The 26,113-nt window shown below is 48.8% G+C and overlaps 1 protein-coding gene across 1 annotated transcript in view; it reads right to left on the bottom strand.

Annotated features, from left to right (window-relative positions):
* OXCT1 (3-oxoacid CoA-transferase 1) overlaps positions 1 to 25,688 on the bottom strand; it is a 37,371-nt gene extending 11,683 nt beyond the window's left edge. The window contains exons 1-13 of the mRNA XM_040420930.1: positions 25,527 to 25,688; positions 23,933 to 24,041; positions 23,432 to 23,522; positions 20,842 to 20,977; positions 20,100 to 20,249; positions 17,494 to 17,600; positions 15,956 to 16,016; positions 13,032 to 13,139; positions 10,981 to 11,095; positions 6,958 to 7,052; positions 6,672 to 6,720; positions 5,794 to 5,866; positions 5,403 to 5,478 (exon numbers count right to left, since the gene is read on the bottom strand). Of these exons, the coding sequence (XP_040276864.1) occupies positions 5,403 to 5,478; positions 5,794 to 5,866; positions 6,672 to 6,720; positions 6,958 to 7,052; positions 10,981 to 11,095; positions 13,032 to 13,139; positions 15,956 to 16,016; positions 17,494 to 17,600; positions 20,100 to 20,249; positions 20,842 to 20,977; positions 23,432 to 23,522; positions 23,933 to 24,041; positions 25,527 to 25,604 (1,248 nt within the window). The 5' untranslated portion in view covers positions 25,605 to 25,688. The remainder of the gene's footprint in view (positions 1 to 5,402; positions 5,479 to 5,793; positions 5,867 to 6,671; positions 6,721 to 6,957; positions 7,053 to 10,980; positions 11,096 to 13,031; positions 13,140 to 15,955; positions 16,017 to 17,493; positions 17,601 to 20,099; positions 20,250 to 20,841; positions 20,978 to 23,431; positions 23,523 to 23,932; positions 24,042 to 25,526) is intronic.
* Positions 25,689 to 26,113: the final 425 nt, after the last annotated feature.

Raw genomic sequence — 26,113 nt, forward strand, 5'->3', positions numbered from 1 at the left:
GCTGTATATATCTATGCAGTAATCTCCTGAGCTCCCTCTAGTGGTGGCTGTATATATCTGTATGCAGTAATCTCCTGAGCTCCCTCTAGTGGTGGCTGTATATATCTGTATGCAGTAATCTCCTGAGCTCCCTCTAGTGGTGACTGTATATATCTGTATGTAGTAATCTCCTAAGCTCCTTTTTGTGGAGAATTTCATGTTTTAAATGAACGTTTATGCAGGAGATTTGGAGCTCTGTATCAAAAGAGTAGAACACTGAATCCTATAAAGATTAGGATGCTACTTGGAGCAGAAGTTTGCAGCTATAAAAGGATATAATCATGAGGTGGAGATATTCTCTGAAATCCCTATTCACATGGCACATTTTTAAGCTGCTCGGCTTTCAGGGTGTGCTGCAGTTCTTCCGTGTGATGTGGCTTCCCATGGAAAGTGCTGTGTGCGTCCTAATAACATTGCGGTTTGTCTCATCAGTCCGACATTTGCTTCATCAGTAATCTCCTGAGCTCCCACTAGTGGTGGCTGTATATATCTGTATGTAGTAATCTCCTGAGCTCCCTCTAGTGGTGCCTGTATATATCTATATACAGTAATCTCCTGTGCTCCCTCTGGTGGTGGCTGTATATATCTGTATGTAGTAATCTCCTGAGCTCCCTCTAGTGGTGGCTGTATATATCTGTATGTAGTAATCTCCTGTGCTCCCTCTATTGGTAGCTGTATATATCTGTATGTAGTAATCTCCAGAGCTCCCACTAGTGGTGGCTGTATATATCTGTATATAGTAATCTCCTGAGCTCCCTCTAGTGGTGGCTGTATATATCTGTATGTAGTAATCTCCTGAGCTCCCTCTAGTGGTGGCTGCATATATCTGTATGTAGTAATCTCCTGAGCTCCCTCTAGTGGTGGCTGTATATATCTGTATGTAGTAATCTCCTGTGCTCCCTCTATTGGTAGCTGTATTTATTTGTGTGTGATCCTCTCCTTAGCTTCCTCTGATGGTGACTGCAGGTAGTCAGAATTGTCATGTAAAGGATATAGGAGGTCTGCTAAACAAAAAAAAAAAGTTACAAAAATAAAGAAGTGGAATTATAGCAAATAAGACTGTGCTCAGGAGCAGTCTGCCACTCTGCATGCTTACTACATTGAGGGAGGACGATAAAGCCTTTTAGCTTAACTTGGCCTGACAGACATTTCTTATGACATAGGGCAGTGATGGCTAACCTCTGGCACTCCAGCTGTGGTGAAACTTCAACTCCCAGCATGCTCCATTCATTTCTATGGAGTTCTGAGAACAGCCAAGAAAGTGTACATCTTGGGAGACTGGGGTCTGAGCAGTTTAGCTTACAGAGCATTGTCTAGACTGGATACAACTCTGCTAGTTTGTTACAATGTATCAGTCTGGAGTCCGGGCTGTTTAGCTCACAGAGCATTGTCTAGACTGGATACAACTGTACTAGTTTGTTACAATGTATCAGTCTGGAGTCCAGGCTGTTTAGCTTACAGAGCATTGTCTAGACTGGATACAACTCTGCTAGTTTGTTACAATGTATCAGTCTGGAGTCCGGGCTGTTTAGCTCACAGAGCATTGTCTAGACTGGATACAACTGTACTAGTTTGTTACAATGTATCAGTCTGGAGTCCAGGCTGTTTAGCTCACAGAGCATTGTCTAGACTGGATACAACTGTACTAGTTTGTTACAATGTATCAGTCTGGAGTCCGGGCTGTTTAGCTCACAGAGCATTGTCTAGACTGGATACAACTGTGCTAGTTTGTTACAATGTATCAGTCTGGAGTCCGGGCTGTTTAGCTCACAGAGCATTGTCTAGACTGGATACAACTGTACTAGTTTGTTACAATGTATCAGTCTGGAGTCCGGGCTGTTTAGCTCACAGAGCATTGTCTAGACTGGATACAATTGCATCTACTTCTCGGCTCGGAGCAGGACGAGCTGTGGACAGGATTGCTGCCTCTAAACGGAAACAAGTTGCACCAAGGAGATCTTTTATTTCAATTCTTTAGCAATTTCAAGATCTTATTAGAAAGCCATTTTAATGTACAGAGACTGGAGGACAGACACCTTGTGACTTGGTACTGGACTGTTGAGGTTGCAGCCCTAAAAATCCCCTATTTGGTTTCATTTTTGGATCAGATACGATATTTTGTGCATTTCCCAACAGCTTAACCTTCTAACAGGCAGCGATACCCAGAAAGTAACATTTTCCCAGGATTAGTCCAAGAAAAAAAAAAAGTCAAAAGGCACAGAAAAGCAGAAAATTACTATAAAAACACGACACCCAGACAAAACGGCAAAATGTTCCAAGTGTCAGCCGCCTGGCACAGGCAGATAGTTACAGCCACTTATCTGGTAACGGGAGATAATTGTGCTCTACAATATCTCCAGAGAACGGCAAGGATTTGGATTTGATTTCTTTCCAATGAAGGGAAGAAACTTCATTTCTAAACTTATCACCAAAGAAAAAGGGAAAAAAAAAAAAAACTAAACCAATGTAGAGCCTCTGAACCCCTGGGTGAGTAAAGGAATGACCGGCAACATCCACCAATGTCATCTGGAGTTTTCTGCCCATGTACGTTAGAAAATGCACAACCCCCTCTTAGTGCTGGGGAAATGCCTCCACCTTTCCTCCAAGCACATTTGCAAAATTAGTCAACTATAAAAAGTTAAAGACTTAAAAAGGAAACTGCAGAAAACTACATTTATACTTTTGGCATCAAAGTATCTTGAAATATTGCAATTCTCACACTGGCCACTAGAGCACACAGTAGGCTGACACTTCCTGTTCGTTGCAGCTCAGCTTTGCTGTATAGACAGGGACAGAATGAGCAGAGTCCCATCATTAGAGGTTGGGAGTTAATGACCGCTGACGTCTAGATAAGGCAGGTTAGTTACAATATACACAGATAGGGTCTGTATGCAGCTCCCCCGTCACTCCCTGGTCTCTGGGGGGGGGGGGGGGCTGTACTTCACTTCCTGGAGACTAATAATTCAAGACATTTCTTTGACAATCAAAGGCATATTCAGATCTCAGAATAGGTCAGCCAGGGGTGGTCGGGACAATGGTAACAGCCATTCCTAAGTGCATGGGCGTTACGGAAACAACGTAACGCGCCCACCTGGCTGTTTGTCATCCCAACCACTTCCGGCTGCTGGGACTGAATAAAAACTCCATCAAAGTCCATTTCTGCTCATCAGATGGCAGTATAATTACTTCCAGGAAATTAACGGAGCGAGATGTGCACTCCTGCGATTCTTCCATTATACAGAATAAGCTTCCTGTGCACAGGGCAATGCCAGCCTTAAAACAAGTCATTAGCTCCATGCCCAGCAGCACTCCGCACAGGGCAGTGCCTGCTCGTCTCCCTCACCGGCTACATCACCGATGCCTCCCCTGTGGCTCCAGACAGGTGAACGTCAACCAACACAAGCGAGTAACCACCTGCCCCGATACCACCTCAGGCTCCAGCCACTCCCCGATCCTGTCCTACTTTCTCTTCACTCTTAATACTTTTTTTTATAATTTCACCTGTTTAAAATATCAGATGCACAAAATGCACGACCCGCCGCCAGGCATGGCAATTTTCTACATTTTTTTGGGGGTGAGGGAGAGAAGGTGCATTCTGTGCCACAATCTGTCTGCATTCGATAAATGAGATTTTCAGAACTGCAGCAAATGGTTATTTTTTACAAAAATGCCTTAAAAGGGAATCTGTCACCATATACCGCTGCTAGATCCATTATGGTATCTCGACCCAAATGTTTGTCCCCTTCCTAATCGGCGCCTCGGTTACTGAGAAATGCTGGTTTTCCTAACATGCAAATGAGTCGATTGGTGCAATGAGGGTGTCACCTTTGCACCAAAGGCTCCTCTTCGTGGTGCCAAGCAGTGGAGATGTAAGCGCCCCAGCTGTGTTTTACCGTTTGTGCAGTAGCATTTCAGGAATCGGCACATGCACAGTACACTCCTGATCCTTGCCAGGGCTGAAGCCAGGGGCGGATTGGGAAATTTCCTGGTGGGCAGATGCCCAGGGGGCCACCCAAGCTCTCCTGATGGCCGAAGGCCAGGTACATAATCTGAAGCTCAACGGCCGCCCTCCTGAACTCAACTGTATTACCATCCTCAGGAGGGCGATAGATTTAAATACTGTGGAGAGGGCGGCAGTATTTTGTGCTGCACTGTGGTATCTGGTTCTGCTGGGGCAGTACTTTGTGCTGCACAATGATATTGCAGGCCCTGTCTACTTCGGTCGTCTCTGCCCACTTATGTTGCCCAGTCTATCAATTTAGTCCCGCCTAACATAGGGCCACTTAGTTTTTTTTTTTCCAGGGCCACTTTAAAGAGGTATTCCCATCACATGCAATGGGTACATATCGCCAGGATATACCCTTATTGTCTGATAGGTGCCGATCCCACCTCAGGAGCAGGGAGAGCTGTGGCTGGAGGACCCAGGGTTTCCTGGGGTCCGTCCGCCACCTGGCGCTGCTCCCATACAAGTGAATGGGAACACACCATACACACACGGCCCGTGCTCCTATTTCTATGGGGCAGACGGAAAAAGCAGAGCCATTTTTGGCAGCCCCATTGAAATGAATGGAGAGTGGTTGCGCATGCGCAGTTCACTCTACATTAATTTCCCCGCTCTGTTCTCATTTAGGTGCGGGTCCCAGAGGTGGGACACGCACCTATCAGACAATGGGGGCATATCCTAGCGATATGCCCATTGTAGGTGATGGCAGAACCCCTTTAAGTTCCCAAATCTGCCCCTGGCTGAAGCCATCTGTACTGCGCATGCGCCGATTCCCAAAGAGACAGTGCACATGCCAGAACTTGAGGCCACAGGAGCTTACATCTCCATTGCCGGGTCTGGGGTGTGGGGAAGGCTGGCACCAGTAAAGGGAGAAGCTTTTTAAGCAGCAAGGTGCAACAGTGAGCCCGTGATTGCACCAATCAGCTTATTTGTGTATTCTAAACAGCAGCATTTCTCAGTAACAGACACTGAGCGGGAAGGGGGCAAAAGGTGATCAGTGGGGGCAGCGTCGCCGGGTGTGAGCTTTGCTGACATAATGGAGCTGAATTGTGCAGCAGAGGAATCAACCGCAGACCTCCTGCCCCACTATTGCAGCAATTGGGGGGGCTTGCACCTGGACACCCATTGATCTAAATGTCTGACCTTGCAAAATTAGAGTGACAATTTAAAGGGGATTTTCCAGGATATGACATTGATGGCCTGTCCTTGTAGGAATCGGGTGAAGAACAGATATTACATTGCATTAAAGAGTCTCTTGGGACTAAAAGATGTCCAGGCTGTGGGGGGTAAGGTGCAGTTTTGGGAACAGGACCAGCTTGTGTATTGTACATATGGAAGTTGTTCATAGGGAGACACTCACGGGAATCATCCAGTTTGCCAGATCTCCGTATTTAGAAACCTGCATGGCGCCCAACATGGTCAGATCCACATGGCCCCTGTAAGGGAAGGAACGAGAGAAATCAGACAGAGCGGCCATTCTCCAGATACACAAGTATACCCCAGAGTGGTCCTCACCCAGCTTGCCCTGAACGCTCCTAACCCCAGAGATGCCGACCAATGGCAGATTAACCAATGTGGGTGACAAAACATGGACCTATTTGATCCCACCTAGTTGACAGAGCCAACATGTCTACTAAAGGACTTATCGTTCCGATTCTAGGTTAAAACCCCCCCGAATGGGGCGGATTCTGCATAAAATCTGCCATTTGTGACTATACTCCGTGAGCACAAGATGGGTACCGGGTACTCACCCTCTGATCATGGCGAAGGAGTCGTCACTGGAGAAATACGCTGCTCCTGGAAGGACCGTGACTGTTTCTTTACCTAAGAGGTCAGCCAGAGTTTAGTTATAACTAATGTACTGTACCACCCAAAGAAAGCAATAGTAAAAAGGGTGGTCCGAGCTCTAGAGTAACAACCTGTCCTTCAAATAGGTCATCAATATCAGACAGCGGCACCCACCAAACCGGCTGCTCTCTGCTTGTGCGGGAAAAAAAACGTGGATGAAGCAGAAAGGCCATGACGGACGGACATAATGTCACAGCCCCTTCCAAACAACTGGTGGGGTGCCAGGAGTTAGACCCCCACAGATTTGATGACCTACCCTGAGGATGGCTCATCAGTATTTAAATACCATAAAACCCCTTCAAGCTGTAGGAGTCAATAAGTACATACATTACTCTGTACTGATCCTGAGATACATCCTGTATTATACTCCAGAGCTGCACTCACTATTCTGCGGGTGGATTCACTGTGTATATACATTACTTATCCTGTACTGATCCTGAGTTACATCCTGTATTATACTCCAGAGCTGCACTCGCTATTCTGCCGGTGCAGTCACTGTGTACATACATAACATTACTTATCCTGTACTGATCCTGAGTTACATCCTGTATTATACTCCAGAGCTGCACTCACTATTCTGCCGGAAGCTACTAGAACAAGTTGACCTAGCTCAGCTCGTAGAACGGAAATCTGCTGAGCACTATCTGTACAGACACTGAACAGGCAGGAGATGCTGCTCCATGTCAAGAATTAATAATTAGTTTATTGAAGTATTTGCAGAGTTACTTCATCAGGTATTAGGGAGAGGGGCAATTACTTTTATAAACTGAACCATTTGTACCTGCGTTGATGAGATCTGGATCCACTTCATCTTCTGTGGGGTAGGGGCCCTGCAGGGAACACACGGGCACAGTATTTAGTATCATGCACTTCGTCCGGTAACCGGGTTAGAATGAGGCTCATCTTTAACCCCTGATGTCTGCTAACCATTCCCGCCCTAGAAAACCTCTATGTGCAGGGGCCCAAACTAGGTTTGCCTCTTTAAAAAGCACCCCTCCACCCCAATACTAAACAGGCTGGGGGTCCCTGAACAAAAACAGGTCTTGTAATGTAGACTGCAAACGTACCAGGCCGAGGACGCCGTTCTCGCTCTGTAGGTGCACAGTGATATCTTTCGATATGAAGTTGCTCGCCAGCATTGGGATCCCGATACCCAGATTTGCTGGAATTTCAGTTCATTAAGGTGGAATAAATCATGAGAAACATACAGTGACCTTCACAGCTTCTGTGCCATGCTGAATGCCACCACTAGGAGGTGCTACCATTACAGATGCCAGTTTGAGGTGGGACTAATTATATATATATATATATATATATATATACACACATATATACACACACACACTTAAAAGGGACACTCATCAGATCTGGTATCAGCAACCTCTGACGCTCCGGTTGCTGTGAAACTACAACTCCCAGCACACAAACATGCTTGGCTATTCTAACTCCCACAGAAGTGAACCACGCACTGTGGGAGTTGTAGTTTCAGAACGCCTGGAGTGCCGGAGGTTGCCGATCCCGGCATTAGATGAAGGTCAGCCAATCCCACATGTGTATGAGAGGGACATACAAAAAACAGGTACCTGATGTGTAAGACCAGCCTTAGTCTGGGTTCACAAAGCTTCCTTTGATGATGGGAGTGACAGAGGCCCATTCTCTCCACTAGGCACCTAGAGGTCACGGTTACTACTGGCCGAGGCATCTAAGGGGTTTGCTTCAGTAGCACTGTCCTGCTGTGATCATTGCACCCGGCAATTCAGCTGCCTTATAACTCCGTTCTTACATTTTTACAGTGGTCCAAGCTCTATTTTATATATCATACCTATAGCCCCTTAAAAATGAAGTTAAAGGGCTTCTGTCACCCCACTAAACTCATTTTTTGTGTACTTATAATCCCTATCCTGCCATACATTAAGTTATTAATAATTTTCGTTCAGTAGATTTAGCAAAAAATAAATAAATACTTTTGTGATATGCTAATTACCTTTCTACCAGCAAGTAAGGAGTCTACTTGCTGGTAGCAGCCGCAGAAAACCGCCCCCTCTTGTTGATTGACAGGGCCAGCCGCGATCTCCTCCTGTGTTGATTCGGCGCAGGCGCTCTGAGATAAGGACGCTCGCCTCCTCAGCACTCCCTCAGTGCGCCTGCGCCGATGAAGTCTTCTCTTCCGGTGACGTCATCGGCGCAGGCGCACTGAGGGAGTGCTGCGCCGAATCAACATAGGCGCGCGATTTTTGAAGTGCTGGCAGGGCTGGCCGGAGGAGATCGCGGCTGGCCCTGTCAAACAGAAGGAGGGGGCGGTTTTCTGCGGCTGCTACCAGCAAGTAGACACCCTACTTGCTGGTAGACAGGTAATTAGCATATCATAAATGTATGTTTTTTGCTAAATCTACTGAACGAAAATTAATATCTTAATGTATGGCAATATGGCAGGATAGGGATTATAAGTACACAAAAAAAATAATAATATGAGTTTAGTGGGGTGACAGAAGCCCTTTAAATTAATTATATATTGATATAATATACTAGCAGAAGGACCTGGCTTTGCACGGGTATATTCAATCTATTTCAGTTTATGTTTGTGTGTCGTAAAAAGATATGCTTCCAATAACAGTGACCTCTACAGTAGGGATCGACCGATATAAATTTTTTAGGGCCGATACCGATAATTTGTGAACTTTCAGGCCGATAGCTTATACCGATATTCTGGGAATTTTCATTTTTGAGGAAAAAAAAAAAATTCCTACACAAATCTGCTGAAAATTAATGTTTATTGTTAATGTGTATTTTTTTATTTTTATAAATCTTTTTCATTTATACTTAATATTTTTGTGTTTTTTTTTTTTACTAACTTTTAGCCCCCTTAGGGACTAGAACCCTTGTCCTATTCCCCCTGATAGATCTCTATCAGGGTGAATAGGAGCTCACAGTGTCCCTGCTGCTCTGCTTTGTGCACACAGCAGCATGGAGCTTACCATGGCAGCCAGGGCTTCAATAGCGTCCTGGCTGCCATGGTAACCGATCGGAGCCCCAGGATTACACTGCTGGGGCTCCGATCAGAGGAGCAGGGGAGAGGGGATCCTGTGGCCACTGCCACCAATGAGTAATACTGGGTGGGGAAGGGGGGCGCACTGCGCCACCAATGTTTTTACTATTGGCCGGGATTGGGATGGGGGCGCACTGCGCCACCAATGATTAATACTGGGGGGCTTGGGGGGGGCGCACTGCGCCACCAATGAAGATAAGTCTCTCAATCATTCATATACAGGAGGCGGGAGCTGGCTGCAGAATCACATAGCCGGCTCCCGACCTCTATGAGCGGTAGCTGCGATCCGCGGCACCTGAGGAGTTAACTACCGCGGATCGCAGCTATCGCTCATAGAGGTAGGGAGCTGGCTATGTGATTCTGCAGCCAGCTCCCGCCTCCTGTATATGAACGAATGGCTTATCTTCATTGGTGGAGCGGTGGCCACAGCCCCTCCCCTCCTCTTATCTTCTCTCCTCTCATTGGTGGCAGCAGCAGCACAGGGGGAGGAGACACTGCTTCCTTCTCCCCTGTGCTGCGGAGGGAACACAGAGAGCGCTGAGAGCAGCGCGATCTGTGTTCCCCATACGTTATCGGTATATCGGCAAAATAGATGCCGATACCGATAACGGTCAAAATCCTCAATATCGGCCGATAATATCGGCCAAACCGATAATCGGTCGATCCCTACTCTACAGTGCCCGCCCCTTTAACAGTGGCCCCTGCCCCCATGCATGTAGCAGTGTAGATGTGCCGTCATATGAATATTTAAGGACCTGCGAACTGCTAAAACCTGTGATCAGTTATGGCAACTTGGAGTAGGACCTGCGAGCTTCTATTGGCTAATAAAAGGGACATGTGACTGTAAATGGCAGTTCGGATTTAAAGGGGTTGTCCAAGTTATATTTATTGATGATCTATCCTCAGGATAGGTCACCAATATCAGAGCGGCGGGGGTCCAACACCCGGCAACCCCACCGATCAGCTGTTTGAAGAGAAGGTGCGTGCCGTGCCAGCGCTGCCTCCTCTTCATTGTTTACCTGCTCGCCGTTGCATCTGCAGTGGTGAGCAGGTGTAATTACACCCAAGCCGTCCCATTCATTTCAATGGTACGGATCACTTCTATACAAGTGTATGGGAACGATCCGTACCATTGAAATGAATGGGACGGCTTGGGTGTAATTACACCTGCTCACCACTGCAGATGCAACGGCGAGCAGGTAAACAATGAAGTGGAGGCAGCGCTGGCACGGCACGCACCTTCTCTTCAAACAGCTGATCGGCGGGGGTGCCGGACCCTGGACCCCTGCCGATCTGATATTAATGACCTATCCTCAGAATAGGTCATAAAACAAATATAACTTTGACAACCCCTTTAAGTGAAAGGCTTGCTGGCTTGTATTGGTTAATGCAGGTCATTTTTTGAGAATCTCTCAGGACCGGTATGTCCTAGAGAGCTGACACCCGGTCTAAAACCTTCCCAGACACCTGATGTACCCGTGTGCCAAATTTGATGAAAAATCGGTCCAGTCGTTTGGTCGCACATATAGAACGTCTAGACACTCATTTTTATATAGATAAGAGATAATTTCCCTGCCTGTAGTCACCACTAGAGGGACCTCAGGAAGTTACTGCATACAGATGTATACAGCCACCACTAGAGGGAGCTCAGGAGATTACTACATACAGATATATACAGCCACCACTAGAGGGAGCTCAGGAGATTACTGCATACAGATATATACAGACACCACTAGAGGGAGCTCAGGATATTACTGCATACAGATATATACAGCCACCACTAGGGGGAGATCAGGAGATTACTACATACTGATATCTTACTGAAATAAATAACAGTATACAGCAGCCTCCAGAGTCCCCTTAGTGATGGCTGCAGGCAGATAGAAAAATTGTGAAATGCTATCAGAGCTCACACATTTTCTTAATACAAGCAGATCATGAGTCATGGATGTCCTGTAGACCACGGCAGAATATGCTAAGGATGTCTACCCAGATCCTGGGATTGGTCCACCTACAAGAAGCACAATCTCCACATAAAGGATACCATACATCCCATCCTGGAACTCCAGGGCGGCTCGTCTGATGATCCGCTCTCTTACAAGGTCAGACTCTTTCTTCGGTTTCGGCGTGGACTTCTCCGCTTTCCTCAACGTGAGCCTCTAATGAAAACACAACGACATAAGATTAGATTACCAGGAACTGTGGCACAGTGACATCATATAAGTAGTGGTTAACGACCGACGAGGTCACGCAGGGCCGGCCTTAGGTGTCCAGGCGCCCTGTGCGAGCTAACCTTGTGGCGCCGCCCCCCCCCCCCCCCAAAAAAAAAACCACTGCTTGTTGCTGGCATCATGGCATAGGCTGGCTGACTATCCAACCAAGTAGTTACCAGCCCGCACACCCCAAAGGCCGGTGTAATGTCATACTTCCCTACTTCGTGAGATTTCCCTACCCTTGTCACTTGACGTGAGGAGGTGTGCAGCGCCGCGCAGGCGCACAACGTCAGGTTAGGGAAGTTTCACAGCAGAGTGCGCATGCGCCAGGAGTCTATGGGCCAATGCGCAGGCGCAGTGATCGGATGGATGTTCTCAGCTGAACACCGGCCGACACTGCACATGCACCGGGAGCCTCACCAGCGGTTAGGGAAGGGAAAAATTACGTACGGGCCAGTGCTTTTTCCCTACCCTAACCGCTAGTGAGGCTCCCAGCGCATGCGCAGTGTCGGCCGGTGTCCTGCTGAGAACATCTATCCGATCACCGCACCTGTGCACTGGCCCATAATTTTTCCCTACCCTAACCGCCGGCGAGGCTCCCAGCGCATGCGCACTCTGCTGTGAAATTTCCCTAACCCATCGTTGTGCACAGTGCGCCCCCCCAACACCCCAGTATAATAAACATTGGTGGCGCAGTGCACCCCCCCCCCCCCAACACCCCAGTATAATAAACATTGGTGGCGCAGTGCGCCCCCCCAACACCCCAGTATAATAAACATTGGCGCAGTGTGCACCCCCTCAATATAATAAACATTGGTGGCGCAGTGGGCAGTGCCAATGAGGGTTAAAAAAAAAAAAAAAAAAATTAACTCACCTCCTCCAATTGATCGTCTTCTGTTCTTTCTTCATGACCTGTCAAAGGACCTGTGGTGACATCACTATGCTCATCACATGATCCATCACCATGGTAATGGGTCATGTGATGAGCTCAGTGACGTCACCACAGGTCCTGAAGAAAACAGGAGACCGGCAGCCGCGATCAACTGGAGGAGGCGAGTTAATTTTTTTAAATTATTTTTTAACCCTCATTGGCACTTCCCACTGAGCCACCAATGTTTCTTATACTGGGGGGGGCGCACTGTGCCACCGATGTTTCTTATACTAGGGGGGGGGGGGGCGCACTGTGCCACCAACGTTTCTTATACAAATACAGGAGGCGGGTGCAGGAATCAAATAGCCGGCACCCGACCACTGTGACAGGGAGCTGCGATCAGCGGCAGTTAACCCCTCAGGTACCGCACCTGAAGGGTTAACTCAACTGCAGCTGATCGCAGCTCCCTGTCACAGAGGTCGGGTGCCGGCTATTTGATTCCGGCACCCGCCTCCTGTATTTGTATTCAGGTCAGTTTTCTTCATTGGTGGCGCAGTGGCCACAGCCCCTCCCCTCCTGTCTCTTCTTATTGGCAGCGGCGGGGGCAGCAGGCAGGTCAGACAGGGGAGGGGCAGATGGAGGGGGCGCCCCGAGGGAGAACACAAGTACAGCCTCGCCTGCCGCAGATTACATTGCGAGCTGTCGGCCGCCCAGCGCCCCTGTTACTATGGCGCCCTGTGCGGCCGCACACCCCAAAGGCCGGCCCTGAGGTCACGCTCCCCCCTTGTAGGATCACTCCTGAAAACACTGTAAGATAAAGACACCAGAGACAGAAGTCGGAAATAATGAGACGAGGCGAGCTCCTGACCACAGTGATCAGAGCCGACCATCAAAACAAGATGAAGGATCCTGAAGAAGGTAACGAGGACCATGGTGGCAACTGCTGCCGCCTTCAGTCTAATGAGCCAGGGATACAGGTCAGATGGACACCTAAAACACACAAGATCATACCTCGATTTTTTTCTGATAGCCTTCACCCTTAATGATCCGATCAATGTAAATGCTGGGAATGTGGATGTCTTCTGGTGCAAAGCTTCCAGTATCCACGATCTCCTCCACCTGGAAACACAAGCAGCAAGACAACTAGTATAGAGGCTGACTAACAGGGGTTGACCGTTGCCCCATTACAGTTTGCATGGTGTAGCAGAGGCATGCAAATGAAATGTTTTTAGAATGTTTTTAAATCTTGATGTACCCCGACATGCAGAAAAGCAGAAGGCAGGGGTGGAGTGGGGTAGGGTCAAGAAAAGGGCAGGGGACCAAGAGGAGGCAGAGAAAGCAGAAGGCATGGGGGTGAAGAGAGGGCAGGGGACCAAGAGGAGGCAGAGAAAGCATGGGGCAAAAGGCAGACAGAAAGCAGGGGGTGAAGAGAGATGGGCACAGCAGGAAGCATCAAAGTAAGAGAAAAATATCGCACCAGGAAGAGTCTGCCCGTCCAGGAAGCGTAGCCATGCAATAGAGAACCCAAAATATACAGGTTAGGACTCGTACAGTGGCATGGATCCTGCAGAGCAGTGCACAAAGGCCATATGGCTCCCTAGTACAGAGCTGCACCGCCGCCATAAGTACAGAGACAGGGTCTTAAACTCCCCAAACATTTTTTGAACCAAGAAATAGAATAGATTAGAGCTTTTTAAGACATTTCACATGAAACCTTCGGCGGTCTACAGAACCAGACAAACACCAGCAGGGAAATTAAATCAGTGCAACGATAGTCTTCACTCATTGTAAAGTTTTTCCGCCAAAAGGGGCTGAGAATTTACAGCTGGCGTCACGTTTCCAGCCACACCTTCTGCCCTCCACTTATAATAAACAGTCAGCGCCTGTCTGCATCCAGCACAACGCATGTCGTCAACTACAGTCATTTACTGTGTTCAGGTATCTGCAGCTATAGACCGGCACAGATTATTATTTTTTTTAACGTTAGTAGAAAAAAAAAACATTTTAAAAAAAAAAATTGTAAAAAAAAACAAACACTCTTTAGTTAGGAATTTTGTTTTTTCCAAGTACCTGAGAGGGAAGGATTTAGAAAACACATTTGCTACCTATTTTTTGTTTTGTTCAAAATTGCACCAATATATCAAAATATTAAAAATGTATATGGCTGTTAGGCAGATCTATTTATCTCCGTGGTAACAGACCACAAGTCTGATCCTGCGGTCACTCATCCATCGGTCACATACTACTTTTGAAACCACCAAATTTATGTCTGCGTGCAGTAGGGGGACAGATGCCAGTACGATGGAAGGATCAGACTACGCAAGCTATGTTTGTAGTCTGTTACCATGGAGACACAAATCTGCCATAATCTGGCAAATTACATACTTCTCACAAGCCTCCACATAAGGCATATGGATGTATAGCAGGCCACCCATGGACGTCTGAGGGTCCCCATTAGAGATCTGCACAATCCGGAGGTCGTGCACGAGTCGCCTCAGGGTTATTTTACCTTTGCACGTTCCAAATAGATAATCGCGTTACGACAGTTACAAGAAACAAAAAGCGCCCTGTAACCGGTCATTATAATAGACATGAACAAAAAGGCAACAAAACCGAACATAGTCAGGTTCATTACACACAGATAATGGAAGGCACTGGAGCAGACTCCGCAGCGTTACCAGGCAACAGCGGCGAGGAGGAGGGCACCATCGTCAGAAGCCGCAACGCTCTACTGCACAGCAAACCATGCAAGTCACAGGAGCCGCCCAGCCCGTCACTAGGAATCCAGCCTGACAGGCAATGCTGAGAGTTGTAGTTCTGCATCAGTCGTTGCGGAATGCACACGGCTGGTGACCCGTGTATTGCGGAACCACTGTATGCGGTCCGCAGCACGGGCACGGAGCCCTTACGTTCGTGGGCATGAGCCCTAAACCAAAGAAAGAGTCTTCCACCTGCCAAAACTACAACTTTAATTCATGCCGACCTCCCCGGCCTGCGGGCACAGCGTATTCTTGTGGTTTACGTGACAAAAAAAAAAAAAACAATTCTTGCATGACATGTTTTTAATGGCGCCCCCTGCAGGTTCGATCCCCTTGCCATTATACAGCAGGTACATTAGGAATGCCCTAACCTAGGTGAACCCCATAAAGGTCAGCCCTGCGGTCGCCGTCACTGGCGTGATAACCAGTGAAAAGCGATCCCGGCCTCGGCCATGTCACATCACATTCACTGGTCACGCGGGGCCCGCCATACCAAGCACCGCCGCTATCCAGTGTACGGAGCGGTGCTTGATAAGCTAAGAGGAGGCTGCAGTGTAGCGCCAAGGATTCATCATACAGCTGATCGGCGGGGGTGCCAGGAGTCAGACCCCCGCTGATCTCATGCTGCCAAAAATCACGGAAAACCCTTTTAAAAAACGGCCAGGATCAGACGGTCTCAAATCCTAAAGACTTTGAACAGGTAATGGCCGCGAGTGGAAATCTTTGACAGACTGGTTGCTACAGACTCCTGAGAAATAAGAACCACAGCAACCAGCCTCTCCATTCTTCAGCCACAAACTCCTGGAAATTCATTGCCCCTTGGTGTAATTTTGGGCTGTTCATCAGGCGGTATTCAGCACCCATGTAGTACCGCTCAGGGCTGTGCGTGGGGCACATAGTCCTTTCTATCTGGAGGGTGAAGCAAGTAGCGTTCAGCCCCATAGTTCATGGGTGCATACACAGGGCTACTGGATTAGACACCCCACAGAGCATCCTAAGTAGGGTCCTGTTATTCAGAGACCCTCTACACTGGCTCCCGGGGCCACAAACTGCTCGTCATAGTATGGCCGTGTGCATCTTACAGCCTCCTAAAGCTTTTTTGACCAGTTTGATTTTTCACCATTTTGCTCCCACCCCCCCCCCCCCCCACCCCAACAATACACAGTGAGCACCTACCTCCACCACCGTCACTTTGGCCGCTTTACACATCGGCTGGTTGAAGTTTCTTGCGGTTTTCCTGATCAAAACACAAAATTATGTTCACATTACATCAAAGATGGAAAATACCTGAACTATCCATGAGGAGTCCATGTATGTAGCAGAGCTGAGGCATCGGTACCAAACACCTTTAGGTTCCCATTCTGTAGGTTTCCTCATTTAAATCCATGACGGCCATCATTATATGCGTCGGCCCTTAGCGCTACCCATCTCATGGTCAGAAAGCTTCTATATAATAGAGCCGAGATCCATGGCTGGCTTATGCCATGCAGCAGAGCCGAGTGATGCACAGGCCCGCATCTAGTAGGAGGCTGCCGGAGCATACGGCTCAGCCTCAGTCAATGTATGTAGACCGTTTTCTGCCCTATACAGTGTAAGACTAGGGTAAAGAGGAGAGATCACTTCCCCATCACCCATGGACTGCAGATAGCCAGCTACAGGCCTATGCCGTGTTCTCAGGCCGCTTACGTGATCTGCAGAACCTGCAACCCCGTACTAAAAATAATCCAAGACAGAACACGTGAAGCTTGGGGTGGTGCCCAGAAGACAAGCCCTTATAGTGGCCGTCAGTTCAGCATTAACGTGCATGAAGACAAGTCGCCTTCTGCATCCTTGTTCTGCACATAAAAATAAAGGCATGGACAGAAATGTTTAAGGGCATTAGTCAGCAGATTTGCACCTACGACACTGGCCGACCTGCTAGAGGTCTTCAGCTGCCAAGCGCACATCTGTGTTGTTCCAATGTTCATATGTGCCAACACTGCTGAGAAAAATGAGGTTTTAATGTATGCAAATGAGCCAGTAGGAGCAACGGGGGGCGTTGCCATTGCACCTAGAGAGGCTCTGCTCTCTGTACCTGCCGTGCCCTCTGCACTTTGACAGGTCCAGGTGTGATCTGGTTTACACTTCCTGGACTTGTCAAAGTGCAGAGGGCACGGCAGGTTCAGAGAGCTGAGGCTCTAGGTGTAATGCTAACGCCCCCGTTGCTCCTAGAGGCTCATTTGCATATAGTAAAACTTAAATTTTCCTCAGCAGTGCGGGCACATGTGAACATTGGACCAACAGATGTCTTCAGCTGCCAAGCGCACATGTAACAGGTCAGCCTGTTCCATGGGTACAAATCTGCTGATAGATGCCCCATTATGTTGTGATCCAAACAGTCACCCATGTGGCCTCCTAATTCTGTCACTTGAACACAAGGTGGACGTCAGCAACAAAAAAAAAAATCACGGCGATCGCCGATGATAAAGATCCTGTCACTGGGCACACATTCCCTGCAGTGGCCGCTAGAGGAGAAATGTGGAATTACACACCCATATGACCACTTATTTTTAGGTCTTTGGTCTCCTACCTATGGTAGACATTCGGACACCAAGCAGCTTTTAACAAACAGCATCGGATTAGGCTACACTGTCGTGGTCTTCATCAGTGGTCACTCCCCAAAACACATCGCATTGAGAGAATTGTGTAAGCAGCGATCCAGCTCCAGACCTTACCTGAATACAACGTTACCGGCACGATCCGCTTTCCAGGCCTTAATCAATGCAAAGTCTCCAGTGATTGAGTCCTCCATAACAAACTGCCGGCCATTAAACTCTTTCACCTAGAAGAGAAGGGTTGGAGGCTTCATTAAGTGGGGCGTGAGCAACATCCTACGTGTAGCAAGGCATTTTAGTGGTTCTTTCCCCTTTAATTTCTTGTAATATAGAAGAAGGTTAGTGGTACCAGGTACGTGGCCGCGTTCTTGAGGTCTGAAATAAATGTATACTGCACACTGAAGACCGAGAAGCTAGAACAAAGCTAGGCAAGTAACAAAGAAGTCATCTCCATTGAAGACATCTGGATAAGAGGTGTATTGCTACCACTACCATCCAAATGTTGACTGGGTGCCATGTTGGGAACTGGTCGATGGGGAGCTTGCTCATTTGTTCACGGCTTGGGGGACTTAAGACTTTTTATGCACCCAAGTCATGTTAAGCCTATTCATTCCCGAACCTCAGAATTCACAGTAATACACCCCACTATCTCCTTAGACCTTGCAAGATGACAGATTAAGTGCCATTCAGGAACCCCTCTTTCAAAGCTATAGCATACACACACTATAGGTGTAATCTCATAAAACCATACCAGTTTGTCCATCACACTGCGGGCCCGGCGGTTCTGTACTCCTGTGGATCCACATTTAATAAATATAGCAGTGGCAAAAATACTAATTAAAATAAAGAAAAAAAGAAATAGAAAAGTCACAGATCGATGACGTTGCTATATCCTTTTCTCTGGTGCTTATTAGGGTTCCTTGTCGTATCTTAAAAACACTACATCTGAGATGTGAACATAACCGTGCTGCAGATTCCTTTTACATTTTAATAGAGGCACAAAGTGCACACTAAGGGTACTTTCACACTTGCGGCAGAGGATTCCAGCAGGCGATCTGGACGCAAAAGGATGCATTTGTCAGACATATCCGAATGCCGATCCGTCTGACAAATGCATTGAAATACCGGATCAGTCTCTCCAGTGTCATAAGGAAAAACGGATCAGGTTTTTTTATTTTTTCACAGATTTAAAGGTCTGCGCGGATCGGAGGAACAGACCCGTCAATGCGGCAATTTTAACCCCTTAACGCAAAACGCTGTGCATGTACAGCGGGGGATGCCAGAATGTATGGCAGGCTGATCGGGTGGGCACCGGAGCGGTGCATGCCCAATCACTGCAGGGGTCCGGCCGTCCTTGGTAAAAGCCGATGCCGGCGGATTAACCCATTCTATGCTGCGGTCCGTGCTGCAAAAAAAAATTAAATAAGCCATTTTTGTCACCTTACATCACTAAAAGTGCAACACCAAGCGATCAAAAAGGCGTATGCCCCCCAAAATAGTACCAATCTACTAGTCACCTCATCCCGCAAAAAATGAGCCCCTACATAGGACAATCGCCCCAAAAAAAAAAATAATAATAAGGCTCTCAGACTATGGAGAAACTAAAACATGATTTTTTTGTTTCAAAAATGCTTTTATTGTGTTAATGTAAAATAAAAAAAGTATACATTTTAGGTATTGCCGCGTCCGTAACAACCTGCTCTATAAAAAATACCACATGACCTAACACCTCAGGTGAACACCGTAAAAAATAAGTCAAAAAAGCATTTGTCACCTTAAATCACAAAAAGTGTAATAGCAAGCGATCAAACAGTCATACGCACCCCAAAATAGTACCAGTCATCCCATACTGAAAAAAATAATTAGCCCCTACATAAGACAGTCCCAAAAAAAAAATTGATTAAATCTTATGGGGGGGGGGGGGGGGGGGGGGGGGGGGGGTTACCCGCTCCCCAACACTGGTGCAGAGGCGTCGGCAAAACTTACATTTTAATCTAAACCTCTCCAGAGCATCTGATCTAATGCACAAACCAAGTGTCTTCTGTTGCTAGAGCTCCATCTGGTGGTGAAGCACAGACATTGCCCCCACCACTCACCAGGCCAAGCAAGCGCCACCAACTTAAAATTACCTATGGGCACATGTCCATGTTAATTTTTTGGATATCCTGTTTAGGGGGAAGCTGTAAAATTCTATGCACAGAGCTACCTCTAGTGGTGGTTGCAGAAAACTGCATCATATTTAAGTGGAGACCAGGAAGGGTTCAGCATCGGGGCCCCCCTCTTTCATCCTTGGGCCCCATAGTCACACTCCGTGCACACAGTAGGTACCAGACAGGCACAAGACAAAGGGCCAGGATCAGAGATTGTCAATTTCTGGATAGGTCATCAGTATCTGATCGGCGGGGGTCCGACACCCGATCAGCTGTTTAACGCAGCACTGGTGAGCTGACGAGGCACAGCGCCGCACATTGTATAGTGGCCGTGCTTGGTATCGCACCCAGTGCCATTCACTTCTATGGGGCTGAGCTGCGCCTAGGTCACGTGACTGATCAACATGATGTCACCGCCTTCTCAAAGAGCTGGTGTCAGACCCCCACCGATCAGATACAGAGCATAGGTCATCAGTATGAAAGTCTCAGAAAACCCCTTTAAAAAGGTAAAACACTTATCCAACATGGCGACCACCGTTTCGAACACGTGTACGTGCAGTAACAGACTCCTCGCACCTCTTTCTGTTTGCTGGCGATCGCTACGCTGCCATCTTTATTGTATTTTATAGGCGCTCCTCCTTGCTGGATCAACGTGCCGTAACCCGTGGCCGTATAGAACGCTGGGATACCTGCGCCGCCGGCCCGAACCTTCTCCGCAAGGGTTCCCTGTGGGATTAGAAAAAGACAATTTCTTCATGAAACCTTTATTCTCCTACTAGAGGCCCGACAACGCTGCGACGTGCAGGGTTGTCAGGTACCTGCATCACTGCTAGAAGTCTGTAGGGAGCCATGGTTGTGTTGTGCCGAATGTTTGTTTTTTCTTCCCTCCTTGCCTATGGTTTCCCTACAGTTGTGTGCCCTGTAGTGGTGAGGGGGAAGAACAGTAATCAGCTGGCTGATGACCTTCTGTACCAAGATACCACATGCCCTGTCAGCCAGCTGATTACTGTTCTTCCCCCTCACCACTACAGGGCACACAACTGTAGGGAAACCATAGGCAAGGAAGGAAAAGAAAAGAAAAAGGAGAAAGGAAAAAAAGCACCCATCATGCAAGAAGTCAAAAATCACCCTGCAGGACAATTTCTGTGCCCATTTGCACAGCGCTACAGATTTTCCATCCATAATTCCACAGCAGAAAGTCTGCAGCGCATGCGCCCCACATGGATGACAGACCGCGTGAGAGACGCGCCGCTGCAGGTCGTGTCATGGCGTTCCAAAGATAAAGCGAGGACAGGGAAGTCTATGGAGGACGGAGCACCTGAGGGACCAGCTCCACTTCCAGCTCTCCTTGAAGGTACTGCCTCTCAAACTCCACGTTCTCCCCGACGTAGGAGGACACCATGCGCTTGATCTGCCGGCTCTTCAGGAGTAACCCCAGGCCGAAGTCATCGACTCTGCAGAAAGAAGATCAGAGGAGGGGAGCAGGGTGAGAAGAGGAGGAGAGCACAGCTCCGCGGCAGGCCTAAAAACACTTTCTGGGCCTTCTTTATCATATTCGTGCATGGAGGTGATCAATCTTACTGACACAGAGCACCAAACCCCCTGCACAGGCGTCATCTCACTTCAGTAAGCGGCATTTATCATGTAGAGAAAGTGAATACAAGGCACTTCCTATTGTATTGTGATTATCCATATTGTCTCCTTCACTGGCTGGGCTCATTTTTCCATCACATTAGACACTGCTCGTTTCCATGGTTACGACCACCACACAATACGGCAACGGTGGTCATGCTTGCACACTATAGGAAAAAGCACTAGCCTCTCTGGTGGCAGAGACCGTGGGAGTGCACATAGGTTGGTGCTCTTTCCAACAGTGCACAAGCACGACCACAGCAACTAAAGGAAGTCTAAATAAAACATATCTATATCTTACTCTATATATCTATATCAAAATTAAAAATTCACATTACCCAAAAAAATATATATATATCCCGGAAGAAGACTGGGAAAAATAAAAGAAAATGATTGTGGCAGGAAGGGGTTAAGCGATGGCCTCGGCCCATACACCTATATATCCTGTGGTCAGGAGAGGCCACGACCAAAGTAAACAGAAAATCCAGATAGGGGTTATCTATGTAGTGGAGCCATCAATGTCAGGGGTCAGATAACGGGAGCACTCCGCACACTGGACGCCAGCGGCAGATTCACGGATCCTCCTATAGATGCACCACACGGATCAGCCATCCCTCCATCTCCTAGCAGTTGGCTTACTACAGCTGCTCTGTATGTGGCAGCGGGATAGTGCTGGCAACTATGCCACCGTGAAGGGGGGGGCACCCACCTAGGCACAGCCACCGTGAAGGGGGGGGCAACCACCTGGGCACAGCCACCATGAAGGGGGGGGCAACCACCTGGGCACAGCCACCATGAAAGGGGGGGGGGGGGGGGGGGGCTGGGCATGTGTAGTTATATTTTGGGCGGAGTTAGGGGCGTGGTCTAGTACGAAAAGTTTGCCGCCGCGCTACGCACATTGTCCCTCTGAGGTGGAGGTGAGCCTCCGCCGTCCATGAGGAAGTCCAGGTAATGAGCGACAACCACCATGGGAGCTGATCTAACGGCCATAGCGGTAGTCACCCAGCTTTCCCAGAAGCAACCATAGGACAACCCTGCAGAGCTCCACTCTAAGATGAGGTTACACTGCGGTGTCCTACAGTGGGTACAGTCAGGAGATAAGAGGTAAGTGACCACGGCAGTGGTGAGGAAGTCCTAGGAGAAGCCCCCCCACCCCCCTCCCCCGGCAGGGGCGCCATTAATATAAACCTCACAGCAAGGTCAGGGAAGGATTTTCCAGCCGCACAAGACTTGCTAATCTCACAAGACAAGTGTGAGGTCACAGCCTTAAAGGGGCAGTCCAGGATTAGAAAAACATGGCTGCCTTCTTCCACAAATAGCACCTCAGACCTTCCAGAAGAGCGGGCGCATTTCCCAGGCACCGCATCCTGACTAAATGCCCCCTTTACCCCCCCCCCCCGGGTCAGTGCTGACAACTTGCCGTCCCAGGGGTCAGCTCTTTTCTTATCAGGAGTAGTGCGACTATGAAGTTTTATTCTGCCAGGCTCAGCTCTTCCTAGTGTCCAGGAGGCGGAGCTTCACTGTGAGGCGCTCTGCATTGAGCCGATTCACAGCCCCTCCCCTCTACTCTGAGTGACAGCTGTAGCATCCAACCAGGAGACCCTACAGCTGTCACTCAGAGCAGAGGGGAGGAGCTATGAAGCAGCTCCATTTAGAGAGCACTTCATAGTGAAGCTCCGCCTCCTGGACACTTTCAAGAGCAGAATAAAAAAATAAACTTCATATTTACACCACTCCTGATGTTTATTCTGCTCTCCCCAACGGCCAATACGTGCTGTAAGCAGCGTAGCATGGTCAAAACTGCTGACAGACTCGCTTTAAAAAAGTACAAAAACTGTGCGGGGTCTGCCCGGAGTAGTCTGAACACTGCACAATGAATATCATTAGAGGGAAACTATGTCCCAGCTCCAGAAAATCCATGAGTTGTTTACAGCCCGATTCTGAACCGCACACTACATCTATAAGCTTCCTCACAGTCCGTGCTGCTCCCGTCCGCGCACCAAGTCACCATCTTGTCCCTTATCTGGCAGTGACGGGCCCCATCACCTCATTAAGACTTAATGTACAGAGGGCGGTAAATCATTAACAAGAGGCTATCCAGCAGCTGCCGTGTGTACGGAGCAGCTTCATTACACATGGGTACCGATGCAGCAGAGCCGAGTGTGCGGCCTAGTGCAACCCACAACATGACACTGCATCAAGACAGGGTATATAGAGATCTCACAAAGTCAGCTCTGCTACATCTACCTCAGTTCTGGAGAAGACCCGGCACTCACCCCGCGTTGTTGCTCACGGCCGTTATTCCCTTCACGCCAGTTTTAAGGAGACCCCCGATAAGATTCTCTGGAATACCGCACAAGCCAAAGCCTGGGGGAAGAACAAGCAGAACTGTCAGAGGGAAGCGCCCGCGGAAGAGCGCGTCCAGAGATGAGGCGGGGTAAAACCTCTCACTCCACAGACACCCCCCCCAGCGACAACTATACATCCAGCCCGCGTCTGTAGGCCGCCCGTGCACTAGCCGTCTGAGCGGGGCTCCTAGTCAGAGGGAAGATTTACTAATGCAAGGTCCCATCGAGCGCCATAGATATGGGGGAGCCCTACCAGACAGGAGACAAAACAAACATAAAAGCACCTTCAGCAGCATCAACCCCATTAAACTTGGTAGGGTTGACCCTGCTGATTAAAAAAATGACACTTTTCACAAGAAAAGATACTCCTAGTGGTGTGGCCCAGCTGGTCGGTGCACCTCAGATTTTAAGGACAAACCGGACACTTACCGCCAACCAGCAGCGTGGATCCATCTGGGATGTCCCTCACCGCCTCCACCGGATCGCTGTAGAACTTGGCGCCGTGTGAACCGGATGTGGAGAAGTAACAGGTGCAGACCTGAAATCACAGGGGTCAGTGAGCGGACGGAATGTGAGAACCCCCCCCCCCCAAATAACTGGACTGAGGCTGGCGCTGCCCACTGGGCGTACACATCCCCTGGTGGCGGTATTCTAATGGATCCGACAACAGCCCATGTATGACAGGTGCATCTGTCCACGTAGGAGATGAGCGGCGCGCAGCCGCCTGTCTCCACTTATCTCCATCTGCCTACTGTAGTAGAAAAGCAGCCCGCGTGCGCCTCTGGGTGAACGGAGCCTGCGCCGGCAGGTGTAATTAGGTCTACACCTCCTGGCCCTGTCAGTCAAAGCAGTGAAGTGCAACAGCAACGCCCTCATTGCACCAAAGGGACAATTAGCATACGGCCAATTTCTCCACATGAGGGATCGGCGGCGACGCGAGTCACGAGATATTTCATGTAATGTTTGCAACGATTGGGACAAAACTGCATCAAAATCCGTAACCCCCCCCCCCCCCCCCTCCCATGTGCTGCGTGAGGGAGGACGAGGCGGTTACTGGTTGTGCCGCCACCTGCTTCACTTGTAAGTGACCTTGTGTAAAACACCCTCATGTGAGAACAATGCCGTCACCGCCGCAGTCATGTGATCCCGGGGACAGTCAGAGGGCAGCCTCTCTACAAGTCACCTCTGGGGGGTACTACAAGAATCAGCAAAAAGGGTCAAAAATCTCCAAAAAAGTAAAACTATGACCCATGGACAGGAATAAGGCGGAGCGGCCAGGGGAGGAATCGGTGCAAAAAAAAAAAAAAAAAATTATATATATATATATACACACACACACACATACATACATACATATATATACACACACATACATACTCTTATCTGTGAGTGCACAGAGCAGCTCGGGGCACTTAACTACTCAGGTGCATAAGGATTTTTCCGATCACTAAGTGACAGGAGTCATTACATGCGGCCGAGCTGCATCGGTCACAGCGACGCTCCCTTCAACACCGACAGGCAGGGGGTCGGGTGGCACACCCATCTGCCCCTAATAAAACACTTATGGTATACTCCGTAAATCTAAAAAAAATAAAAACATCCCCTTTACGTCTGGCAGTTCTGCAATAGGACAGGTTCACACTGTGCAGTCACAGCGCAGGGTTATTGCTGCAAAAAGAAAAAAAAAAAATCCAAAAGGACAGACCGCAGCGTGTGAACACAGTCATAGGAATACAAGCGGCAGGAGATGCGGCACTGTGCCCAGTACCAGGCCACGTCACCCCAATAGTGCCCTCACCCACAGCTCGCTATGGGTGCTCTGGTCAGAGACCGGACCGGGGACCGGGCACCCGGCAGGGCACCCCCAGGACCGGGCACCTGGCAGGGCACCGCCGCTGTCCCCGGGGCTGTGACGTCAAGGTCACGGTCGGAGCCGCCGCCGTCTCGGGTCCTCTGCAGTCAGACGGCAGGGGGCACCTACCTGGCCGGGGCTGCTCCTGTGCAGACGGCGGGGGGCACCTACCTGGCCGGGGCTGCTCCTCTGCAGGCTCAGGCCTCTCCGGAGAGTCGGGAGGAATCTACAGACCGCCATCATCATCATCCAGCACCGAGGAGAGGCGGGAGAGCGACCGGGCTGCCAGGAGGAGGGGAGGAGGGACAGCGGGGCCTCCCAATATATAGCCGCCCTGCAAGGCGCCAGTCTGTCATATATAGAGATGTAGCAGAGCCGAGTGTGCTGGGCCAACTGTCATACATAGAGATATAGCAGTGCTGACTGTGTCGGGGTAGCTGTAATATATAAAGATATAGCAGAGCTGAGTGTGCTGGGGCAGCTGTCATATATAGAGATATAGCAGAGCTGTGTGCTGGGGCAGATGTCATATATAGAGATATAGCAGTGCTGAGTGTGCGGGGGTAGCTGTCATACATAGAGATATAGCAGAGCTGAGTGTGCGGGGGTAGCTGTCATATATAAAGATATAGCAGAGCTGAGTGTGCTGGGGCAGATGTCATACATAGAGATATAGCAGAGCCGAGTGTGCTGGGGCAGATGTCATACATAGAGATATAGCAGGCCGAGTGTGCTGGGGCAGATGTCATATATAGAGA

This window comes from Bufo bufo, chromosome 2 (assembly GCF_905171765.1).
Source record: "Bufo bufo chromosome 2, aBufBuf1.1, whole genome shotgun sequence".
Taxonomy (NCBI): Eukaryota; Metazoa; Chordata; class Amphibia; order Anura; family Bufonidae; genus Bufo; species Bufo bufo.